The sequence below is a fragment of the Trichosurus vulpecula genome, chromosome 4, assembly GCF_011100635.1.
Source record: "Trichosurus vulpecula isolate mTriVul1 chromosome 4, mTriVul1.pri, whole genome shotgun sequence".
In the NCBI taxonomy this organism is placed as follows: domain Eukaryota; kingdom Metazoa; phylum Chordata; class Mammalia; order Diprotodontia; family Phalangeridae; genus Trichosurus; species Trichosurus vulpecula.
In genome coordinates this window covers 198,321,375-198,346,413 of record NC_050576.1, presented here as the reverse complement: position 1 = coordinate 198,346,413, position 25,039 = coordinate 198,321,375, and the positions used below count along the sequence as shown (strand labels likewise).

The following is a 25,039-nucleotide window of genomic DNA, read 5'->3' as shown; positions in this document are numbered from 1 at the left end:
TGACCCTGGACAAGTCACAGCCTTTCAGCACTTTAGGCAATGCTACAAGGCTTTTAGTTTGACCTGCTTAAAGAGCTTCCTCATTCAGGAGTTCCCTATATTAATGAAATCACATTTCTAGTTCCATTTCCCACAGAATTCCCTAGATCAATGCTGATTCTAAAGTGTTCTATGGTTTAGGCTGGTGCATCCCATGGGAAGAAAGATAGGAAGCAAAGGAAATCCTTAAGGACTCTTCACAGCTGGATTTGGGGATCTTTGTTCCCTGGGGGATGAAAGACAGGGAGTCAAGGATGTGCATGTGTGTGTGTGCATGTGTATGTGTGCGTATGTGTATGTGCATGTGTGTGTGCGTGCATGTGTGTGTGTGTGTCCCTAGTTAGGTGGCAGGACAAGAATAGGACCATACTGCCTTTTGAGAAACTTAAAAGCCCAACAATGAGTTAGTTATTAGTTATGCTTGTTCAGTTATATAACTTGGTGGATTTCATACCTATTCCTCAATGTTTATGGGGCAGGATTCCGGAACCTCGGCTGTTCAGTAGGAAAGACCAAAAGCAAATGGTAAACAAGAGAGAAGACACACAAGCATGCACAAAATAAAAAATACCAGCAGTAACACCACCATCACACTATGAGGCTTGGGCTCAGAGGCTACTGAGGAAGAGACCATTTAGTTGTGACTGGGCATCTTCACGAGCCTTAGGGACAAATTTCACTCTTTGAATAGGCCCTTAAAAAACCATACCTGTGGTTTTCCTAGGAAAAGGATGAGAAAAGGGGGTAGGCAAGATTTTTATAGTGGTTTTAAAGGATTAGGGTTGAAAATTATGATGTCTGTTTTCCCCAGCCCCTCATTATACCCTTAATATGAGGAGGAAAGATTTATTGGGACCAGTGCACCAGTAATTTCCCCAGTGACTTTCTCTGTAAACTCACTTAGATGGAGGGACACCTACAGAAATTAAATCTGGAAGGCTGATAAAAAACTTTCTCAAGAAAGGGAGTGGCCATTTTTGTCTGGCTGACATTCATTTCCTTTAGACCACCACAGACTGGGAAGAATGGGGGAACAGGGCTGCTTGCCATCCACCTTCTGTTTTCTGAATTAGAAGTGGGAGGACGAAGTGACCTCTAGAGTTGAACTTGGGAAGTACACTTACGGGAGTAAACTCCATTGATTCATTTTCTTCACACACAAATATAAGCTTTTAAAACTTTGACCTCCACAAATCCACAACTTAAGTTGTAGGGCTACAGGAATATATGGGTCCAGGGCTTGGATTCCAGCATACATATGATTCTTTTTGTATAGCTTTTCCCAAAAGAAAAACAAAACAGCACAGATTTCCTGATAAGATCTGATATGATTGTAGTCTCCAGGGATGGGAGCCCAAAAAGTAGCCGGCATACAGTAGGCATTTACTAAATGCTCATTGATTAGTTAAGAATGGTTTCTTTCAGTTCTTTCTGCTCTTCTCTAAATCTGTAGCACAGTTTTATTAAAAATATCTGTGCATTTCCACCAACAGACCCAAGTTTGCCTCCATCTCTTTCTGTAAAGATACTGCCCCCAAATTCTGGTTCACAGCTGGATTCTAGGTAGGCTGTCAGCTGTCACCTGACCTCTAACCTGCTGCCTATTTAATTATCCATCAAATCCCTCAGCACCACACCTAGCTAGTATAATCTTACTGTTCTAACCCTCTCACCATTCATGCCTCTTCCACTTAGACTTTTGCCCAGAGCTACTTTCAGGCAAAACCTCAGAATATATGCCCAAAGCCACCCTCAGTGAGAGTCAGCATCCAAGAACAGGGTTCAAGTTCTTCTGTCAAGAGAGGGCTTAGAATGGATGCAGGCTACTGAAAAGTTACCCAAAAAAGTACAGGAGAGGTGACTGATATTGGAACCAGGGCATCTTTTTTCATGAGTTCATCTCCCCTAGAGCAGAGGTTAACTCACAGCCCTCTCAAAACTCCCCATGCTACAACAGAACCAGATTAAAATATAACTAGGAAATGTTTAGCAAAGTAAACAAAATACAATATAATGTTAATTTGTGATTTTTCTAAATTAAGATGAAGCCCACAAGGATGTCTTTCTATGTGAATTTGATACCACTGACCTAGAGCACCTGTGCTTGGGAAAGGATGGTTGAGTATCCCCTTCTGACAGAACATGTCTTCTGACAGAAGGTCTTACTCTTCATCTGCCCTCCGTGAAAAAAGCAGCATCTGCTTTAAGGTGGGAGAATAGACTTGAACAGACAATGGAATGCCTAGGGAGCAGGTGCTGCATTGACAGAGGAGATGCCCTGTCTGTCACTGGGCTTACAAACAGCCAAGCCATCAAACATATGACCCAACCATAAGTAGGAGGGCTTATCTTATACCTGGTCATGAAGAGGTCCAATTTATTCCACACTGATTTCCCCTGAGAATAGCTTCTCCAGTCAATCCAGCCACAAGGCATACCTAGCACTCTAGACATGTCCCTGGCACTTCTGGGCAGAATAACTGTAGAAGGGCTGGTCCTTCTCTCCTCTACATCTCCCATAATGGTTCAGGGGAATCTTTGGTTGGGACTCCACAGACTTTTCAAGAACTGAGCATACAATTTTTAAGCGGTCTGACCAAACCCCTTCCTATTGACTGATTGTGATTTGACTTTATGTCTTTCTTAAACTGTGGGACTTGCTTAATCCTAAAGTGTATCCTCTGACTATAGCCCTCATCATAAGGGGCTCTGGGAGTAAATGGCTTCTTTTTGAGAAGCTTTGTGTCTGACCACCTCCACTAATCCCACAAGTGGAATAAATGTCAACAAATGCAGGTTGGCTGGGAAAGGGTTGGGAGGTGGGGAGGAAGCCCTGGGAAAAGCTCAATTTGCACCAGAGTTGTTGGCTAAGAAACTCCCCTTCAAAAATGGAAAGTTAAACTGCATCTCCTGAAGGGAAGCAAGACTCTCCATCTTGATCCTGATTCCCATCAGGTATGGAGTTGCCAAAGACTTCAGTGGAAAGCCAGGCAGGATGGTCAGTGCTTGCTTTACAAACTGGCTGACCAAAGAATGCAATAGAGAACAAGCTTCCTCACTGTATGAAGTTATCACAAATGAACTACTTACTTCTATTAAATTGTTCTCTATAAAAGCTCAACAGGAATGGAGTTAGCTGACCCCAAATATTTCTCTTGGGGGTAGGGAGAGATGGCCTCAAATTCAACATAAGCTTTGGCCAATCAAATATTAAAACCCCTTGTATGGCTTTGTATAGCAAGGGAGCACCAATAAATCTGTGCATATCCAGCAACCCTGGTGTAAGGGACTGAGCACAGCCAAAAAGGACAGTGTTGGCACAGAGTGAACATGAACTTCATTCCGACTGAATCCAGGTAAAATAAATGTTTTAAAATAAACAAACCAGACAGACAGATCAGAACTTGGCAAAAAGACACAAAAACAAATGGACAGACAGAAGCAAGTTAATAAGTGGAAAGGCAGGAGGTGTATTTTGGGCCCCTCATAGCACCAGTTCCAAATTAACTGAGGGATTTGCCACTTAATTCAATATTCCTCCATAATGTCCTTCTTTTAGCAGATGCCTCCCAAGTCTAGTGCAGGAGAAGCAGGTGAAATGATGTTATCTCAACTGGCCTCACTGAAGATTAAGAGGCCTTGGTGAATAATGGGCTAAACTCAACAGGAAATTACTTAAAAGCTTTTTGGAAAGCCTGGTGAATGTTTCTGCTGGGAGATCTTTTCTCCTCTGTGTACATGGCTGCATGAGGCTAGAATGTCTTTCTAACCATTTTTTCTCCTAGAGTTTGATGGCGAGTGGCAATCCACTGGAAGGATTTCCTTTCCTACTACTCCAGTTGCTCCACAGAGTAACTGAAGCACCGGACCCATGAGGATATCCCAGTAACTTGAACAGATAAACGCATCCCAGGACTCTGTAGCTTGAAAGAATATTTATAGCAGGAGTACACATATGTCACAAAGAATAGTGCAGTTGAAGGGGCAACCTCTGGGGAAAAGCAGACAGGTTGAGCACATGGACCATCTAGGGAGGGGAAGTGTTTGCCAAGACTGCTTGGGCAATCCCTAGCTCTAAAGAGATGGTCCAAGGAACGTTTAAACAGCTTTGCAGGGCAGGCGGAGGTCCGGCCTGAAAACATGGTTGGAGCAGCTCCCGTATGAACAATTACTCTACTCTCAGTGAATTATCTCCAGAAGGAAGGTACAACAAATCGATCAAATTTCTGGGACTCCAAGTTAAGGTCCCAGGGGATGCAGTCAACTTTTGCTTCTCAAATTCCTTCTTAAGGATTTACGGGTTGATTTTTTTTGGAGGGGGGAAGGGAGGGTAATTGGGGTTAAGTGACTTGCCCAAGGTCACATAGCTAGTACATGTGTCAAGTGTCTGAGGTCGGATTTGAACTCAGTTCCTCCTGACTCCAGGGCCGGTGCTCTACTCACTACCCACCTAGCTGCCTCTACAGGTTCATTTTTAAAGGGCCTGGGCTGGCTTTTGGCAACCCAGCTAGGATAGAAGGTCACTGCTTCAAGTTTCTTGCTACTGTTAGATTAAAAATCCCATGGGTCCCTGACAGAGCACTTATGAGGTCCTAAAATAAGGGGTCATAGGTACAAACAGAGAAATTCTGCCCCTTTTTTCTTCTACCTAGGGGTGGGTACCTTTTACTTAAAAGAGAGGTTGTTCTTTGTCAAAGGTTCAAGGACTCTCCTGGGCCTCATCTCTGCCTCGCCTGTTCCCAGTATCTTAGTGCACACCCCATGCCTTCTTTTCCAGGAAGCTGCAGGATAGGAGATGGGTGTGTAAAGGGGTGAGAGCAAGGGTGAAGAGCAGGGGGGATTCTCCTCCCAAGTTCATGTTCAGCAGACTGCCACTCACCGGGTAAGCAGACCTCAGAGCACAGCTTATTGTCGAGTGTTTTCACGACTGCGATGTCAATGTCATTGTTATTGTCACACTCCATACCTAGGAATGCGCAAGTCCTCTGGCCTGTAATGGAGTTAATGCAGTTAGAGAGGCGTTTTTCTTTGCTTTACTTTGCTTTACTGTCTTTTAAAACGAAAATCTTAAAGATGGAGACAAAAAATCAAATTATATATCAAAAAAAGACGATAACTAAGTGGGTAAAGAGTGGACAATAAAGGAGTCACATTGTGTAGTGGTGTGAGTGTCTCTGTTCTCAAAGCTATCCTTCTCTGAACTCCTGACCAGCTTCTTCTCAATTCTTGTTCAGTCACTTTTCAGATCGCTGAGGAGGAGGGCAAAGGAATACACAGGGATTTTGAAGAGAACAACTAGGAAGTGCAGTAAATGTGCAGGTAAAAGGCAGACAAAAGAGTAGCTGGGAAAAGCTAAAGAAAGCAACTGGGAAAGTTACCCCCTGCTCATGCTTGTGCCTGTCTCTGGTCCGTGTCAGGTGCGTTTATGACCATAGGGGAGTGGGCTCTGCAAAATGAGTAAATGATAAAAGCAAAAATTAAAGATTCCAGGTTCCATTATTTGCATGTCAAATCCAAATTGCCACATTAACAAAATTAAGATTTTGCTGATGAATATTTGTTTTGTTGTTTGGAGCATCATTTAAATGACTGACCAGAAATCTACAGACATGTAAGGGGGTGAGGGGAGTTATAGAAATCATTCTTTAAAGCTCCCCTGTTCCTTGGTGAAAAGGAGAAAGGAAAGCAGGAGTTTGCCAAATGAGCTATAGGACATCAGGAAGAAACACAACCCTGCACTTTAAAGGAACAACCAGGAATCTGGCAACCCTGCATTGTCGAGGAAGAAGACAAATTTGTGAAAGCTAAGATTTTAAAGCAAGCGTGTTTTGGAATGAGCAAGCAATTACTTGGGTAACCTGAGGTCCTACCAACATGGCTTGAGTTCATGGTTTGTCTATCTAGCTGGTGTGCAAGGGGTGATGAGAGGCACAGCTCTAAGCAGCGGTCACCAGTCTGCCTGGGAGGCTCTTGGGCTGGGCTGGCCGTGTGCATGCACACCCTGTGAAGTTTTCCAAGCAGTGGCCAGCACTCAAGCAAAAGCAACCAGGATGATCGCAGCTGAGCGGTCTATAGCCAGGCTGGGGGTGGGGGCTGGCTTAGGCCTGGCATGTGCTTTGACCTATCCCCTTTTACATGACATGTCTCATGGAGCAAATAGATTCTCAACTCCAGGACACTTAGTGTCTATATTTTCCCTAGATCCTTCCCATCTGGACTAGTCTTTTACTAACCACTAAGCTAATTTTTAGTGGGGAGAGGGGAGAGAGGAAAGAATGCCCTTTCCATTCCAAGAAGAGAGCATTAAAGTCTCAAATGTTGACAATGAATGTCATTGCAACAATTTGCAGACACATGCCTACATGGTATCGTTAAGGAAAACTTGTGTCTCTACTTTCTTGACAATTCTCTTAATGTATCAGCTGTAACTTCTCAAGGTCTTTCTTTTATAGGAATGACAGCAATCTTCTGAATTAAGGTGAATCAAACCAAGGCCCTCTCCCTGGGGTACAGAAATTATTGTAAAGCACTGTTGCTGTTTGTACCACAGAAGGGCAGCCTGAACAGCCCTGTGGCACTTGGCTGAGGAGCTAATGGGAGGGAAACAAAGCGATCAGACAACTGTCCAGCAACGTCTGGAGGTTACAACAACATGATCTGTTTTAAGTAGAGTCCTTAGCCTGGCACTTAGCACAATGCCTGCCACATAGTAGGAACTTAACCAATCTCTCTCTCTCTCTCTCTCTCTCTCTCTCTCTCTCTCTCTCTCTCTCTCCTTCTCTCTCTCTCTTTCCTTTCTTCCTTCCTTCCTCTTCTCCCAGAAAAGTCGGGAAGATACACTAGGATTCTCTTGCCCCCCCCCACTATCTGGAATACATTATATTAATAACTTTCTTTTCATCAATCACACAACTAAATAATGCCACCAAGCCAACTCCTTCCTTTGCCTTGACATCACCACCCTGGAAAGAAAATGTAAGTAAAAGAAGGCGAAGGGCCAGTCTGTTACCATCTTCCTGTGTAGGCGATCCATCCTCTTCTTCCAACACATCGTTCCCCTAGGACACAGCGAAGAGGCTATGAATGTCGACAGAACAAGCCATGACCCCAGACCAACACAAACATCTACAAATCCCTGCACCATGCACTTACCATAATGAAGACAGAGCTGGAAAAAACCAAGGAGCTCCCATACTATTGGTATGGCTGGGGTTGCAATGCCCCCTTTAGCTTAACCTGGTTAGACTCTGATTCCACTCTCACCAGGTATTTTGCTAACTACCACATGGAAGCTAGTCTAAACACCATTCTCTGTTCTCACTAGATAGCATCCCTAAATACCCAATCGACTGCTACCCCTTGTGAAAGGTTCAGTACCAATAGGCTCCCTCACACTCTATCTACCTGCTCCGTGTAACGCCTTGACAGTGGAAATATCCCTCAGGAATTTCTCTCACTCTGCTCAAGGCTCCTCAAGTACCCCATTCTGGCTCAGCACCCCATCATGTCCCATTCTTCCTGTTATGCTAACTAGGGAAATTCTGCTTGGTTAGTCTATAGGGGTCTGGGTCTGATTAGTTTTACACCAATGTGCTCTATGGAGAGGGGATGTTTTGTTGGGAGTGCCTTGGATTAGTCTTTTTTTCTCTCTCGGATTGAAATCACAAGACTAATAAATGAGACACCAAGATGAACAAGTGTACACGAAAATATCTGGCTTGGGAATCTCTAGAGGGCTTTCATCCTAACTAGAGTCTTAAGACTGAAGATCTGGCTCAATGGAAAGGTCTACAAGGATCCTCCCTCTTTAATGGGATTCTGCACCAAAGTCACCTCTGTGGAGTCTCACCCCATTAAACATTTGTGAGGGTACAAAGATGAGCAGTTTCCTGGATAACATGACTTCATCACATCTCTCCTCTGCACTGAGTATGAACAGAGCAACGTTGCCTTGAAGCAGCAGCTCCACAAACTGGCCTGAGATCCATCCTAAAAGCCTTAGATAGCGATAGGAAAGGGCACACTGCTGTTCAGGACGTTACCTCTGCATCCTGCTCTTCTGCAGGGACACCAACAAAGTCAGTATCAGGGGACTCGCCGGGCATCAACTGCAAAATAACAAAATGGGTAAGTGACAAGTTCACCAACCTCTTCTTGCTCTATTCGAAAAACTGTGGAAAACTCAAGGCCCAAGTGTGCTTCCATTATAAAGTGGGAGACATAAGACAAAGGCCAGAGAAACTTCAGAGAGAGAGGACAGTAACATATGAGGGGCCCTTGAAATGAAACTACTTATAGCTTTGCTCCTCCGTGGCATTTTTCCCAAGGAATTCACAGGGTTCTGTAGTGTCATGCCTCAGCCCCTGTCTCATCTTCCTCTCTCTCTCCATCCAAATCTGCATCTTGGAATCCCTAGCTCCCTTTAAGGCACAGCTAAGTGCCACTTCCCACATGAGGCTTTTCCTGGTCTCCTGAGGTGTTAACTGTCCCCTGAGTCCCCTAGCGAAATTACTTTGTATTTATTTCATATACATGCAATTATCCCTGTAGAATGTAAGGGGTTTATTGTTGTCCTTGCATTACCAGTGCCTATATACTTAAAAGGCACTTAATAAAAGCTTATTGAACTGAGTTGTTGAATCTTTCTTGGGGGGAGACCAGACCCCACTTATCTCAAGCTGCTTTTCCAAGTGTGTTTAGTTTGAGGAGCCATGATGATTCTGGCAGCTTTCTCCCTACCTCGCCTTCTTCTGATGGGGCTCCACTGGCGGCAAGCGGGGAAGGGAGAGCATCTCCCTCTTCTTCAGTGCCAGGGGCAATATAGGAACCAGACATAGAGGAGACTGTGTCAGTGCTGATCTGGGAGTTCTGGCTTTGCGAGGAGGCTATAGACATGACAGATTGCGCCAGGCTGCTGCTGACAGGGTCTGCAGGGAGAACAGATGAGAGAGGCTCAGCCACCTTAGTTATAGTGAACACTGGAGAGGAAAGAAATGGACCTCAACAGTTAAAAAAATAAAAGGAAATCTTCCCTATTTCCCCAGGCAGCAAACACCACACAACCTTTCCTTTTGCTCAACTAAAAAAGTGCTGGAACTGGGCTACTGAGCTTTTGCCTTATTTAAGGGCTAGAGCTCAGAATTTAGTCTCAGGGACTAAAGAGAGAAGACTAGAAGAAAAGGAGGTGATCGATTACTAAACCAGATCCTTGTTCATGGAGGGGTGGTTAGGGTACTGGACTTGGGAGTCAGGAAGTCCAGAGTGTAAATCCTGCCTCAGATACTTACTAGTTGTGTGACCATGGGGAAGTCACTTAATATTTCTGTGCTTCATTTTCCTCATTTGTAAAATGAAGGGGTTTGGACTTGGTGATCTCTAACAGCCCTTTCAGTTCTAAATCTACATATAATCCTATGAACTAGTATTAAGGTTTTTGGTTTTTTTTTCTTAAAGAGAGGGACTTTTCCTCAAGACTTAGAATGAAGCTAGCTTTAAGGTTAAAAACCCCAAACCAGAAGCTCTCCTTGTTCCCTCAGAGATGGAAGTCAGAAGAGGCTAATGGAAATGAGCTCCCTGGCCCAGGAGACAATGCAGGTACTGTCACTAAGTATTCTCTTCACAGTGGAGGTGGAAGTCTCCTGCCCACCCCTCAACCAGGGATTACATTTACCATGCTTGGGTATTAACTGATTACAGCCTTAAGGAAAAATTTGAGTCCCTATGACCTAAGCTGGAGAAAAGGTCCAGAGCAACTGGGAGTCCTATTCTCTTAAGTACCTTCTGGGGAAGAAATAGTGGAAGAGAGTGGGGTCCCTGTGCAAGATGACTGGCCAATGGCTCCTGATGAAGATAAAGTGAGGTTCTCACTCTCTGGAGTTGCACCACACTCCTGGAAAAGCAACAAAGGGAAGGCAGAGTGAGCTCAAAGCAGACAGGATTGGTAGCAGTACAGAGGGAAGGAAATCCAAGGGAAAGGAAAGGAAGAGAGTGTGTGTGTGTGTGTGTGTGTGTGTGTGTGTGTGTGTGCACGCGCGCTCGAACACAAGCACGCATGTAGGAAAGGGGAAACCAGCAGCTCAGAAGCTGAGTCTGTGTGTCCTCAGAAAAGGGAGGTAACAGGTAATACTAGTGCTAGTGTCTCTTTTGTCATCACTTCTCTTCAACCTTAGCCTGGAATGACAACTCCCTCTCAAGGGAGGAGGGAAAACTCCGATCATCTTGGCCTGCCCAGGGCACAGCACCTGCTAGGATTGTACACAGCAATGGCTCAAGTGACACAGGTCACCTAGCAGCTGTTCCATGGGAAAATCCTTGGCACTCTTGACTATGGATAAGTTCTTCCATTCTGAAGTCAGGAGTCTAAGTCTGCATGACAGGCACGGGGTAGGCAGCTCTGCTCCACCAAAGTGCCTCTGTCATGAGCCCCAAAGAGCAATGAAGCTGGAAGGAAAGGGTGCGTTCTCAGGGTGGGGGCAGGAGGGCAGGAGGTACTTAGAAGCAGGGTCCTGCGTCCCAAGAGAGGAGAGGGAGCAGAGTGCCCGTCACCTCTTCAAGCTGATGAGGAGCCTGCCTGTGGGAGAGGTGCATTTCGGACTCGCTGTAGGACTGCTCATCATCTTCTTTGTGCAACATGGATGAATTCTGGGAGATAGACCTGGGTAAGTTTAAAGGAAATACTTGTCACTCAAATATACGCTTGAAGAAACAAACCCTGTCTGCATTCAAATCAACCAAATTCCATACACAGAAGAGAAGTGAGTGAGAAAGATCTGTTAGAAGCAATTCTTGGGTAAGGAACAAGGCTGTGGCCTGAGAACTACACCATGTGTTCACAGTTTTGCTTTGGCTCCTCTGATGATCTGTTTGTGGTCTTGAGTGCTTCTATATACACAAACTCTCTTGGGGCTCCAGTATATACACCAAAAAATGCCATGTCCCCTACTCTACCAGAAACATCTTGTGAACACTAATGACTAGTATACTTTTTTTAAAAAAAATTGTTACACAATTAAAGTGTGTCATTATTATTCTGATCTAGACTCCCTCGGAGCATCGATACTACCTATTGCTTAGGTCTGGAAGCATCACGTTGTCAGAAGAGTGTGCAGGGTGCCCTCCAGCATACATTTTTCATTTCCAAAGACTACTACTACCACCTTAGGCTGCTGTGTCTGAATCTCACACAATCAATGGTAGTGCATTAGTCCTTTCTTTAATGTTCTGAAGGCACCTCAGGTGTTTGGTGGGATTGTTAAATTCTAGAAAAGTCTCAGATCACTGGGCAGGTGAGAAAAGCATTGGAAGAGCTTGGATCAATGTGATGATTAATTCTGGCTCCATGGAGCTGATGGGGAAACATATTAACCCCTCTCTTCAGTATAGAGGTGGCAGAATGATGGCTGTGCTGTCAGACAGGGTCCTTGTGGCAATCTGTGTGGTCTAACTGTACGTCCTTGTTACTAAGGAGGGTTCGAATCCTGCTTGGGACATTTACTTTCTGTGTGACTCTGGGTAAGTCATTTAACCCCAGTCTGCCTCAGATTATTCATCTGTAAAATGTAGATAATGACAGCACTGACCTCACAAGATTGTTATAAGGATTAACTGAGATGACATAAGTTCTTTGAAATCCTTAAAGTGCCACAGAACGCTATTATTATGATTGTAAAAATAAAAAAGGGAAAGAATGATGGAAACCGCCATCACTCCCAGTATTTGAGAGACATGATGATCAAGCAGTGGATACTCACTTGGAGAGACTGTCTTTGAGCTTGAGTTCTTGGCTGCTGCAGTCAGAGAGGCAATCGAGAGGGGAGACCGTTCTGCCTGGGGGCAGGTGTCCGTCACTGCCGTAAGAAGGCAACATCCCTGACAAGTGGGTGTCTCCAAGCACGTGAAGCGGGGGAGCAGCTGGGGATGGAGTGAGGGGCCCATTTAGGGCCTCCAGCAGAGATACCACTTCGTAACCCAAGGGAATGTTCTCTGAGGACTAGGAGAACCAGAGACAGGTTGTTAAACTCTAAAAATGGCAGGCGTCTATAGCAGGTGACTAGGCGTACTCATTTCCAAGTAAACTCTAGTTTCATGACACAATCTTATTTCTGGCTCCATGTGAGAAGTTCCTTCCAGATTTACTTTGAGAGTTTAGTAAAAATAATTTCAATACTAGTGATGGAGGAGAGATTCATATACCACACAGCTTCAGAAAAGGAAGGCTGTATCTATATAGTAACTCCACCTGGAGCCTGACAATGGGTTAATTTTAAGAGAGACAGTGTCCAAGTGAAAAAGGAAGAGCTGAAAAGTTGGGGACTGTCCCTAAACCTCTGTCTTCCATTGTGAAACTGTGTTAGATTAATTTGTCTTTCTGGACTTTGTTATTATACCCAGCTATGAAATGGGAGAAAGAACAGCACTCAACTTTCAGAGGACTGATAAATAGCACTGAATTACAGATTATTTAATAATATAATATAATAATAAGTTATCTGCCCCTCCCATGGTTAATTCTAGAGTTAGGGCCCTATGAAGTGGCATTTGCCATCAAAAATTAGAAAATAGGTATCCAGGAAGGAAAGTGGCTTTATTTACTATGGGACTCAAATGTTGATTTTGCTGGCCTCAAAACAACTTAATTTTGGTGGGCTTATTCAAAAGATACATAAGACATATCAGGGTATAATTTAAGTGCTATAGTGTCAGGGTGGTAAAGAAAAGGACAGTGGAAATCAGAAGTCAGTAGGGATCCTCTAAAGCATCTGTTCCCCAGTCTGAGGGTTCCTGTTTTAGACTGTGGCCCAACTTACCGAGTGCTCTTCAGAGTCCGATGTTTGGGAAGAGATGATGGGGTTAAAGTTGGTTGGGGACAAGGGGCCCAATTTCTTCCTCATGGCCCGGATCTGAAGCAGAGCTCGAAATGCTATGAAAAGGAAAGATGACTAGATAGGATATCTTGATAGAGGGGAGAGGGTATGTGGGAGGGAGTAGATGCCCAAATATCCAGAGAAGACAAAGATTCCCCTTGCCCTTTTCCCAGAGGCCCTGTGTGTTTGCTACATCCTAGACACAGCATGGACTTTGGTGAGTCATACATCAGATTCTTTTGCCCCCACTTCCTGATGGTGGCTTTCCCTCCATTCCTGGGACTTACGCAGTCGGCAGATGGGGCAGTTGTTGGCTTGGTAGCGAAGGGTGTCTGCACAGGTGTTACAGAGGCAGAGGTGACGGCAGGGTAAAATCAAGGTATCCCGGACATCCGAGAGACACACCACACACTCAGCACTGTTATCATTTACTTCATCCTCAGCCACCTGGCCAAGGGGGATAAAACCGCTGAACTGAGAGCACGAGAACCTTGATCTCACATACCTCATTGATAAGACTGTAAGGGAGGGGGAGTAGGTGATTCCACCCCCACCACCCCTCCCCAAAATAATACAATCACATGTAAACACAAGAAGATTTTAAATATGTAAACAAGAGGAGCTGATGCGGCTTGTGATCACTTTATGAGTCATGAAGAAAACAACCCGACTGGCTAACCAGACAAGATGACCGTGCATATGGGGACCTCAGAAGAACTCCAGCATCTGGCCAGTCTAGCAGAAGGAGAGATTCAGTTTAGAGTTTGAACCAGAAGTGGAGGAAAAAACAGTCCCCTGAGAGGGAGCTGCTCTGTGAAGGTGGAGGGACTTGAGGATTTTCCCCAATCCTTCCCTTTTCCCTTTCCTCCACACCACCACTGACTGTGTCATCAGAGGGAATGAACTAGTAAGAAAAAATGCATATAGCCGTGAGAAGAGAAATATATCAAGGACAGATACGGATCCTGACACAAAAAGAGAGTCATCCGAGAGAAGAAATAGCTTCAAAGAATGTGACTTCATGCACCAGAGAAGAATGCCAGCAATGGACTAAAGAAAGGACTTCTAGCTCATAAAGTGCCAGTAGGTTGTCCTTTGCTGCACACGTAGAGTGCATATGTGTCTCACTAGCACTGTCTATTAAGCATCCCATGAATGCTGTGTATATATGTGGGACAGTGAACTCCAGGTATTGGGGGAAAATGTTTTGTACCAACTGTTTTTACTCTACCAAGTTAGTAAAATGTCTTTGCTAAAAGCTAATTAAGTCTGCTGACTGCTTGTTAATGGGGAGAATATCAGTGGGGGCTCTTGAGGTATAATGTTAGAAGTATAGCCCAACAGGATTACTCTTAGAACTTGTGGTAGCAGTTGTGCCTCAGGAGATGGAACCTTTGGGTACGAGTTAAAGTTGGAAGGAATAGCCCCAGAGGGTATTACAAGATGATTAAGCAAAAGGATTGAGCCTTGTTACTTCATGAAACTGTTAGCTAAACATCTTACTTGGCCTAGAACTGTTAGCTAAACGTCTTACTTGGCTTAGGAGACTGAAGGGGACAGAAGTGAGCAAAACCAGAGCTACTGCAGGGAACTAGTATGTAAAATAGGGAAGAACATTAAACTATGTGGCTGGAGGAAAATTTGCCACAGAGTACAGTAAGAGAATAATACAAGGCACCCATTCTCTTTCAACTCCCTTTTTCAGTGAAGATAAAGCTAAAATTATACAAACAAATTTAAAGTTGGCATAAAGGCAAACATGAAAACATAAAAGGAGAAAATGTCATCCCCAGGCCCAAGTTCTTAGTTTGGGCTGTTAAGCTCCTACCTCTATCTGGGAAATGTGCCTTCTGCTCTTAGGCATTAAGCTTTACCTTAGAATCCTGTGTGTTGTACTTGTTTTCAATCCCATAGATTTCTTGAAGGAGGTAACTGACCCCATCCACCTGGAAACCATAAGGAGAAAAATTCAAAGAGACAATATTTGTGAACAATGGATGGGTTCTACTACACAGAAGAAAAAGCTTTTATTCTACCAAAAATCACTGATCCACAGGGGGTGGGGGTGGGGGGGAATCCGGAGACTCTACAAATTAATTCAGTGGAGTTTTTCTTTTGGTGAAATTATCTGATTCCCCTATATTCAAGAGGGAAAATAAAGCCTATTTTAAAGCAGACTCCAGTACAGCCAGTTAAAGAAGACTTGCCTAGAAGGAAAGAAAAAAGCAGGGAAGCAGAAAAGACGATGACGGGGAGAAAGAAACCGACATCAGCAAAGGCCGAGGAAGAAGTTTAAAAATCTTGTACTATTTTCCTTTCACGAGGTCACTGTAAATACTGCTCTTATCGCTTCTGTATCAGACAGATACTGATTTTATATATGTATATGGATTTTAAGTTTACAGTATCTATCATGTATTATTACTATAATCTAATCATAAGGAAATTTGTGATTGGAATCATTGTGATGTGGTAATAGTTGAGTATTTGTTAAATACTAATTGAATAAATTCAAAATACCCATGAAGTCTCTGCTCCCCTCAGTCTAAACTAGTTATGATCCATCCTCTCATCTAATATTTGGCCAAAACCCGAGGCCCCTTCTTAAAATCTCAACTACAAAGGATGGCCAGTGACAAACACCATCGACAAAGTGGTCCTACTTCCTATCACTATGATGCTGACTAGTAATTCATGCCTGCCCCCTTAATTCTCTATAACCCAAGAGGCTGGCCTTCCACTTTGGCTGGCCTTAGGCAAACCTATGAACTAGAGTGATGGTATACTAGCAAGATTATCAGACTTGTAGGCAGGAGATACTGGTCATAATCTTTGCTCTGCCACTTATAAAAATATAGTCACGCAAGTCACCCTTCTCTGAGTCTGCTTCCTCGTGTAAAATGAGGTTATTATCATCTGCCTAGAATCTTGAATATATGCCTGGCATTCAAGGCTTTTTGTGATATGTCTTCTACTCACCATTCCCAAAACATCTCATACTACTGCCCCACAGCAACAGCTCTAGCCAAACTGGCCATGCCTACTGCATTCAGTGCAGATCAATTCAACACATCCTCTTCCAAATTTGATCTTAGTTGTCCTCTTAGAAAGGATCTCAAACTAAGTCATACTAAAATGTTTTTAACTAACTAAGCCTCAAAGTGTTTCATTCCCAGAAGTATTTGCATTTTTATCCAGGGAAAATGCTTAATTCAAAGAGAAGAATCTCCCTAATAATTTAGTTTCAGATTACTAGACCTACAGGAGAATAAGAGGTTGGGGCTTCTTTCTCTTTCAGATGTATATAGGGTTGCATTTGTTGAGCTTAATGGTAAGGGATCTTGGTACGCAACAAACATTTCATTTTTGAACACTTGTATTAAGCTGGGGAAAAACTCCCAGGTCGACAGTTCCCAGCCTCTGTTCTACAGAGGAATTTTCCTCACTTGCTGAAACTGCCCTCTAGTCTCTGGACTCGGCTTGAGGGTTTGCACCTCTCTCCCTTCCCACACATAGCCCCTTGGTGCCAAAAGCCTAAAGCAGAAAGCTCTTCCAATCTTTTCATTCTCTGAATTTGTTGTGTCAGACCCAATAATTCTGAGCCCATAAAGATGCTAAAAACCAGAATCTCTTGCGCCAGTCTCGACATCCAAAAACCTGAGCCCCGCCCCCCCCCTTTTTGTTCCTATTTGGTGAAGAGAGCTAACAAGAGGTCCTGGCCTTCAAACACTTACCACCTGTTTTTGTTTCAGGGGCTTTACGCAGAAAGTGCCATCTGTGTGCTGAAATGAAAAGATCATTGTCATGACAGGGAAGAAAAGGCAAGAAGAGGTCAATCAACGTAGCATTTAAATAAAGGCTTGTGATGTGTCAGGGACTGTGATGGGTGCTGGGGACACAAAGACAAAGGAGATGCCATGCTCTTATGTAAGTATACCAAGAATAAACAGAAGGACAGACTAGTCTTGTGATTTCTTTGGTCCTGGCAATCATCAGCACCTTTTCTGAAATTTAAAGTCTTAAAGAGTTGCCTGAAGCTTTGAGAGCTTAAATGACTGGCTTGGGATCACTTAGCCAGTCTGTGTAAGAGGCAGGACTGGAACCCAGGTCTTCCTGGCTTCAAGGTCAGCTTTTATCTACTACAACACTTGTACGGATTAAATATGTACAGAATAAATAGAAAACAAACACTACTGAATTTATAAACGCAAAGTAGGCAGGGTTTTTTGGGGGGTACTAGCAGATGTTTATTTACTCTTACATATTCAATCTTACACATTTGATTCAATACATATTTATGAAGGCTACAAAAATATAATGGAAATTCATCATAAGGAAATAAGAATATAAAGAATCCAGAGAAACATGGAAAGACCTAGATCAGGAGTAGGGAACCTGTGTTCTTGAGGCCACAAGTGGCCCTCTAGGTCCTCAAGTGAGGCCCTTTGACTGAATCCAAACTTCACAGAACAAATGTTTTGATTTTGTTTGATTTTGACTTGTATGTAAAGTTTGGATTCAGTCATAGGGTCTCACTTGAGGACCTAGAGGGCCACATGTGGCCTCGAGGCCCCAGGTTCCCCACCCCTGACCTAGATGAACCGATACAGAATGAGGTAAACAGTATAGGAGAACGAAATGACTAGTCATATGTACTACAATGTAAATGGAAAGAACAAAAAAACCCTAAACTGAAAGCTCTGTAATTAAAATGACCAAGTTTGGCCCTGGAAAAGAGCTGAGAAAATGTCCCACCCTCCTTCTTTGCAGAGGAGCCCTGGATGGGAAAAACAGCAAATACTCTTAGACATGATGTGCTGACCGGTTCTGCTGAACTGCTTTTCTTCTTACCCTCCTTTCTTTTAAAATCTTTGTTATAAAACTTGGGGTGGGGAGGAAGAATATACTCAGAAATAAAAGTGGTATATAAACCAAATATATAAATAAAATGAGTCTAAAAGCCCAACTACTGTCCCAAGCACTCAAGACATAAGGATAAAAATGAAACAGTCAACACAACACAGAAAACAACACAGCCAGCCCCAGAGTTAGGTCTACTGGAGCTCAGAGAGCCTGGACACTGGCCTTCTTTGGGGAGGGGCAGGGAAATGGGTTATTAATACTTAGCTCAATCCAAGAAGAGGAGAGGTCTTGCTGGTTTACTTACCTTTTCAAATGTGGCGAGCAGTACATGGCAGTGTCCAAAATGCTCTGCAAGACACAAAGACATTAGGTGAAGAAAGAAAAGCCAGATTCCACACACAGGCATCCCCATCTCACTAATGATGCTCCCAACCCAGAACCTGCCAAGCGATCACAGCGTGGTAGGGTGGGGGAGAGACTAATATATGACAATACAAGTCACATCAGTCCGAGGACCTTTAAAATTCTGACAGTTGAGGGTGAAGAAAACCCTGTTTGATCTTATGACTTACAAAAGGCATGCTACCCTGGGGCAGCAGCAGCTGTGGCGGGCAGCACCCACCACAAGAGAGCACTCACTATACAGAGAAAGAGAGTCCACATCCCATCGTACCATCGCCTTCATCCACTACAGCATGGACAACCATTGGGTAGACTTCTCGGTCCAGGTCAAAACCCAGCTGCAGAGTGAGCAGAGCAAACGGATGCACAGAATGAGGAGCTGAGACACTTAAATATACTAGTCATATGTGACATGTGGCCAAACACTCTTATGATAGGTCATAAAGGGACATCCCCATCTAGAAGCCTTAAGTGTCATCATTCAGAACAAGTCCCTGTTCTCCATTTAGCTATTTCCAAGAAAGCTCTTTTTAAAATTCCTTTCTGATTTTAAGCCCCGCCCCGACTCCCTCCAGCATTGCTATTTTAAAGAATTTTAAAACATGCTGATCAAAAGATTACGCTGCAGAGAAAAAGATACATCAATCAATCAATCAACAAACATGTATTAAGTACCTACTGTGTGCCAAGCACTGTGTTAGGCACCAGAGATACCAAGAGAGAGGTGCAATAGGCCTTGCCCTCACAGATCTTACCAAGTGAGACCACATGCACATATAAGGATATACAAAATCGTATAAAAGGTAAATCTTTAGGAGGGACGAAGGGCACTATCAGGTGGAGGGAATCAGGGAAGACTTCATTTAGAAGACGGTGCTTGAGAAGAGTCTTGAAATAAATAAGGCTTCTCAGAGGCAGAGGTGAAGTGGGAGAGCATTCCAGGCATGGGGGAGATTCAGTATAAACACGTAGAGATGGGAAATGACATGAGGAACAGCAAAGTCTGTTTGGCCATTATTCAGTCAATAAACATTTATTAAGCACCTATTGTGTGCCTAGCTCCTCATGGAGCTTACAATCTAATGCACCACCAAGTCCATGGGTCTAAAGTAATACATAATAATGTTGGAAAGGTAGGTTGGGGCCAGGTTGTAAAGGCCTTATGAATTAAATAAAAGTGCTTGTATTTGACCAGAGAAGAAATAGGGAACCAATGGAGTTGGATTTTGATCATGGTCAGATCTGCATTTTATGAAGTATGGACTGGAAAGGGGATGAGCTTGAGGCAAAGAGATCAATTAAGAGAGCACTGCAATAGCAGAGGTGAGAAGTGATAAGTAGAAAGAAGAGGTTACCTGTGAAATATGTTCTGGAAGTGGAAAGAACAAGATTTAGCGACTGATATGTGGAGTGACAGAGAGTGAGGAGTTAACTGTAACACACTGTGATTGCCAACCTGGGGGACTGGAAGAAGAGTGGTGCTCTAGACAGGGAAGTTTGACAGAGGAGTGGGTTTGGGGGAAAAGCTACATTAATTTGTTTCTGGACATGCTGAGTTTGAGGTGCTTAGGGGAAATCCAGTTTGAAATATTCACCATGCATTCTACCAACCTAGAATTTAGGAGACTAGGATTGAGTAGAGATATGGAAATCACTGGCTTAGAGAAGATAATTAAACCAATGGCAGCTGATGTGGGTCACTGAATCAGATAACATAGAGAGAGAGAAGACGACTTTGAACAGAAACTTGAACAGAGCTGTGAGAATATAGCCAGAATTAGGGGGTGTGGTATGAATGATAATCCAGCAAAAGGGACAGAAAACATGGTCAGATAGAGAGGAGGAGAACCGAGAGAGAGCAATTTCACAAAGACCCAGTGGGTCTCTAGAAAGTATCTAGAAGGAGAGAATGTCAAATGCTACAAAGAGGACTGAGAAAAGATCATACATAACATTGGGCAATTAAGAGATTATTGGTAATTCTGGAAAGTCGTTTCAGTTGAGTGGTGAGACTGGAAGCTAGACTGCAGAGATTTGCAAAATGAGTGAGAGGAGAGGAAATTGAGATAACATGTATAGGAAGAGAGATTTTTCTAGAAGTTTGGCTAAGAAATGGAAGAAAAATCTAATATGATGGTTTGAGGAGATGGAAAGGTCTAGTGAGGGATTTTCCAGGCTTGGAAAAAGATATGGCTGTGTTTGTAGGTAGTAAGGAGAGTAGGTAGATATGGAGAGATTTAAGATCTGAAAAGGGATAATTGTTCGGGGCAATTTACTGGAGAAGATGGAATGGGATGAAGGATATATGTAAAGAGGTTGGCCTTGGAGAAGAAAAGTCACCTCTTCATCAGAAATAGAGGAAAGGAGGGAAGAATGAGGAATGATTCTAGGGATTTTAAAATGTAGAGAAGGAGAGAAGAGAGGTTCACTGCAAAGTCTTTTTTCTCAGTAAAAGAGAGAACAGCATGGGAAACTTGAGGAGAAAGGAGGTTTGGAACAGCCTTTGTAGGAATGTGAAAGAGAATTAATCAGGGAGAAATGAAAGGATTGTCTTGCTGTGGAGAGGGCCCAAATGAGATTAGATCACTTAAATCTGTGGTGGATCCGGTTGGTTTGGTTGCCTAATTTCCTCTAGCTCCATTCAACAACACATGATTAGGAGTGGGGGCAAGTAGACAGTGGGAGTTATCCAAGGTCTGGAAAAGCAAAAGTGGTGATATCACAAGGGATTTGAGAACAGTGGACAGGCTGGAGTTGAACTGGTTAACTACAGGTTTGAGATAAAGAAAGAAGAAAGTGAAGTTAGAGTATGGGTGATGGCCCAGAAAGGTAATGAAGGATGGAGAGTTTGAAGATTGTGAGGATTCCAAATAGGTGGAAAAGAGGTAAGAAAGATATAGGGAAACTCTGTGAAGGGGAGGGAAAGGGATATGGGGAAAAATTTTGGTTATGTAAAAAATAAAAGTTTTATTCTATCTTTTAAAAGGAAAGGCATAAAGAGAGATGGAATGATAGGATGTTATGATACAATAAAAGGATATGATATATATATATCTTTGGGTGTGTAAGTGGTGTGACATAATCCAACACATCCAAAAACACAATATGCCTTACTTGCAGAAGCCAATGCTCAAGTTTGCTCTTGGGAGCTCATGAGTCTCCATCAGGAAATGCTAGCCTTATATTCTCCCCTGTGGCTCATGTCCCCAAGACACTTAGACAAGAGACAACTTACCTCCTCTTCAGCCCACTCAGATGGGTCAACAGTATGGGAGGGCAGGCAGAACTGCTGACACACTCCTCGCTTATAGTGCACAGTCTCTGACTGAAGGCTGCTGTCTTTTGGGATGTAGCTATAGATCAGAGGAGGGGGTCAAGTCAGCATCTTGTCCAGATATATTTGACATTTCCCTCTCTTTCATTCTGCTTCTTAGTGATGTTCAGTCCCAACCCATGGAAAATAAAAGAGAGAACCTGTTTTATCACAAGCTTCCTTTGCCTTTGGCTGGTTATGTCATTAGAATTCCTCTACTCAACCTATGTGCCCTCAGAAAGAATGATTAAGTCTGTTACATCATCTAGATGACATAAGGAGCCATACTGCTACCTTGCACTGAACCAAGATGGTACTGAAAAAGAGCAGGTCTGTCAGCTCAGGAAGTAGATTTTAGTCAGGAGGGAAAATGTCCTACTGGTAGTAGTTTAAGACTTGGGCTATATCTAATTTACCTCTAGAGGAAGGGGCTCATTTGGTTTTCATCCCTTTTTTACCTGGCTATGCCATTCTGGAACTCTTCCGTGGCCTGATAATAGATGGTGATTGCCACCCGGGCATCGGTGTCAAATGTGAACTCTACATTGTAGTGGACTTTGGCTTTGCTGACCTCTTCTCCAGGGGTTTTCACTTCCTCGGTGCACCTAGAAGACCTCAGAGAATGAGAACTTACTGTGTTCCCCAGACCCTAGAAAATCCTGTGCTACATGCTTCCTAAATTGTAGGCCAGGGCTCATAGAACATCTGGACACTCGGATTCTCTCTTTATCAGTTCAGCAAATAAGTCATGTGCAACTAGAAAAACAACCAAAATCATTTAAAATGAAATTCAACGGCGATAAACATAAAGTCCTACTTTAAGGATCCCTGATTTGTTAGTGTAGCTGTTGCCACTATGACTAGACTCTAGGCTTTCACAGACGGGCTGGTGAGTTGTTGGGGCTAAACAATGTATCACTCTGAACCTCTCCAAACTCAGAGAAGCTGACCTTTTGACAAAAGGCATACAGTCTACTGCTATATCCATACTGGATGTCTTTCTAGTTGGGCAGAAGTCATGGAGAGCATCGTCTCTAAAAACCTAGAGTTACCCTTATACAACGATGAAGAATCTCAATGAAATGCTGAAGCAAATGTAAAGCTCAACACACAGGTTCAAAAAATCAACTCAGAAGTATAGGGTTGAGGGAGAAGAGGTTAAACAATAGAATTAATTTGATTTTTACTGTAATCAAAGGAGTTAATAGTGGGCCATGACAGCCAAAAGCAGTAATCAGATCTTAACTTGCACTGACATAAGCCCAATGCCCAACACAAGGAAGATGACGGTTCTATGTATTCTGGCCAGGTTAGGCCGCATCTGGAGCACTGTTTTTGGTTGTGGGAACAATATTTTATTTAAAACTTCTTTAATTATAAAAGTAACAATCCATGGAAAAAATGAATACACATATAAAACAAGGAACAAAAATTTACATCATTCTCCTTCACCCCCAGCCTTTAATGAGGAAGAATCCAAAGAATGAACAATCAACCAGCCAGCAAATAACATGCTTTTGTTCTGTGTTCCAGGCCTGCCTAAAATTCAGCTGCTTCCTTCTTTTCTTTTCTTTTTCTTATGTAGTTTTAGAAAATGTTTGGTCCTGCTGATTTCATACTACAACAACCTTATATGAAAGAACTAGATACATATTTCCCTAGAGAATTAATTTTTATTATTTTATGGCACTTTAATATTCTACTATATTCATATACTGTGATTTAGGTCCAGGGCAGGAAACTGCCTCAGGAGTAGAAAATGCCTTCTTCTCACCTCCACACCTCTACCCCTACCTTGTCTGGATAGAAGTTATAGTATTCAGTCCTCTCCCTTTGACTCCTTAAAAGAACATCCCTGGGGGCTACAAGGAGCCTTCTACCAACTCCTTGCCCCTAGGATGCCAGAGTTTCAGAAGAAACTCTTTCTTTTAGGTTGCAAACCCAGCCTTCCACCCTCCCCCCAAAAAATAAAGAGCAGCTGGTAGCCAAAGTACAAATTCCTGCCCCACCACAAAAAAACAAAGCAATTCATCTCACACTTAATGTTAGGGTGATAATGTGAAGGGGTACAGAAGAACCCAATTCTCCCATAGACACTCCAGCGAATGTCTAAAAATCATCCCAAACAGAATAGAGAAAATCAAAGAGAAACACAAGAAAGTCCCTCCATCCAATTCAGAACTTCACAAAAAGACAACCAGAAGCAGCAGTGGCTAAGAGAGGAGTTATACAAGGAATGTCAGGCCCAAACCCAAATGGACCTGAAGCCTACAAGTGCTGGGGGCGAGACTGCAGCCAAGAAAATGTGAGTAAACAGAAGAATATATCAAACAAAATCAATAAATATGATGGGCTAAAGGAAGTCTAAAAGGTAAGTAGAAGAGAGTTAACTCTACAAGAAGCACAAATAGTGCCACAGAGGGGAAAAAGGACAAGAATGGTAGAAAAATGAAATAATAGATAAAAATTAAATTAGAATTGAAATAAGAGCTCTGGGGAGTGGAGCCAAGATTGGGGCTGGAAAGCAGGGACTAGTGTGAGCTCCCCACCGAGTCCCTCCAAAAAACTATAAAAAATGGCTCTGAACCAATTCTAGAACTGCAGAACCCACAAAATAGCAGAGGGAAGCAGGGCTCCAGCCCAGGACGGTGTCTGGGTGAGGTCTATCCCACACAGAGCTGGGAGCGGAGGGGAGCCGAGGGGAGCCGAGCCCAGTGTGGGCAGCGCGGACCAACCAAACCAGGAGCCAGGCGGAGTGTGCCCTAGCGCCCTGAATCAGTGAGCTGTGGCAGTTACCAGACTTCTCAACCCACAAACACCAAAGACAACAGAGAAGGTTAGTGGAAAAAGCTGCTGGGGACAGAGTGAAAAAAGGAGTTCGGGGTTCAGCCACTGCCCCAGGGGCAGCGGAGGTAGGACAGCTACAGAACTACAGGTGCAGTTGCTTCTGGCCAAAGGCCCACCTGGTGGGAGGAATTAAGTGGCAGATCAGAGCAGGAGTGAAGAGCCTGCTGAAGATCTAAGTCCAGTCTGTGTTGGGGGCTCTTGGGAAAGGAGGAATGCTGGAGTGGCAGAGCTGGTGCATCCCCCCAAGCTTGGAACATAGTTCTCTTAATTCTACAAGCAGTCATACCCCGTTGAAAAACTCAAGGGTCAAGTTAGTTGGTTGGGAATATGGTCAGGCAGCGAAAACGCACCCAGATTCAGTCTCAGACTTTGGAATCTTTCCTTGGTGACAAAGAAGACCAAAACATACAGCCAGAAGAAGTCAACAAAGTCAAAGAGCCTACAACAAAAGCCTCCAAGAAAAACATGAACTGGTCTCAGGCCATGGAAGAGCTCAAAAAGGATTTGGAAAAGCAAGTTAGAGAAGTAGAGGAAAAATTCGGAAGAGAAATGAAAAGGATGTGAGAAAACCATGAAAAACAAGTCAATGACTTGCTAAAGGAGACCCAAAAAAATACTGAAAAATATACTGATGAAAACAACACCTTAAAAAATAGACTAACTCAAATGGCAAAAGAGCTCCAAAAAGCGAATGAGGAGAAGAATGCCTTGA

At 43.4% G+C, this 25,039-nt stretch overlaps 1 protein-coding gene across 2 annotated transcripts in view; it reads right to left on the bottom strand.

Annotated features, from left to right (window-relative positions):
* Positions 1–25,039, bottom strand: part of RNF157 (ring finger protein 157) — a 149,604-nt gene that overhangs the window by 2,236 nt on the left and 122,329 nt on the right. Inside the window, exons 4-19 of one of the 2 annotated variants that reach the window (XM_036757343.1) lie at positions 21,939–22,085; positions 21,403–21,520; positions 18,439–18,505; positions 18,070–18,113; positions 16,637–16,684; positions 14,777–14,848; positions 13,190–13,349; positions 12,846–12,958; positions 11,790–12,028; positions 10,585–10,693; positions 9,817–9,928; positions 8,779–8,966; positions 8,082–8,147; positions 7,049–7,097; positions 4,919–5,029; positions 494–534 (exon numbers count right to left, since the gene is read on the bottom strand). In XM_036757343.1, coding sequence (XP_036613238.1) covers positions 494–534; positions 4,919–5,029; positions 7,049–7,097; positions 8,082–8,147; positions 8,779–8,966; positions 9,817–9,928; positions 10,585–10,693; positions 11,790–12,028; positions 12,846–12,958; positions 13,190–13,349; positions 14,777–14,848; positions 16,637–16,684; positions 18,070–18,113; positions 18,439–18,505; positions 21,403–21,520; positions 21,939–22,085 — 1,684 coding nt within the window. The remainder of the gene's footprint in view (positions 1–493; positions 535–4,918; positions 5,030–7,048; positions 7,098–8,081; positions 8,148–8,778; positions 8,967–9,816; positions 9,929–10,584; positions 10,694–11,789; positions 12,029–12,845; positions 12,959–13,189; positions 13,350–14,776; positions 14,849–16,636; positions 16,685–18,069; positions 18,114–18,438; positions 18,506–21,402; positions 21,521–21,938; positions 22,086–25,039) is intronic. The other variant, XM_036757342.1, reaches the window with a different exon arrangement.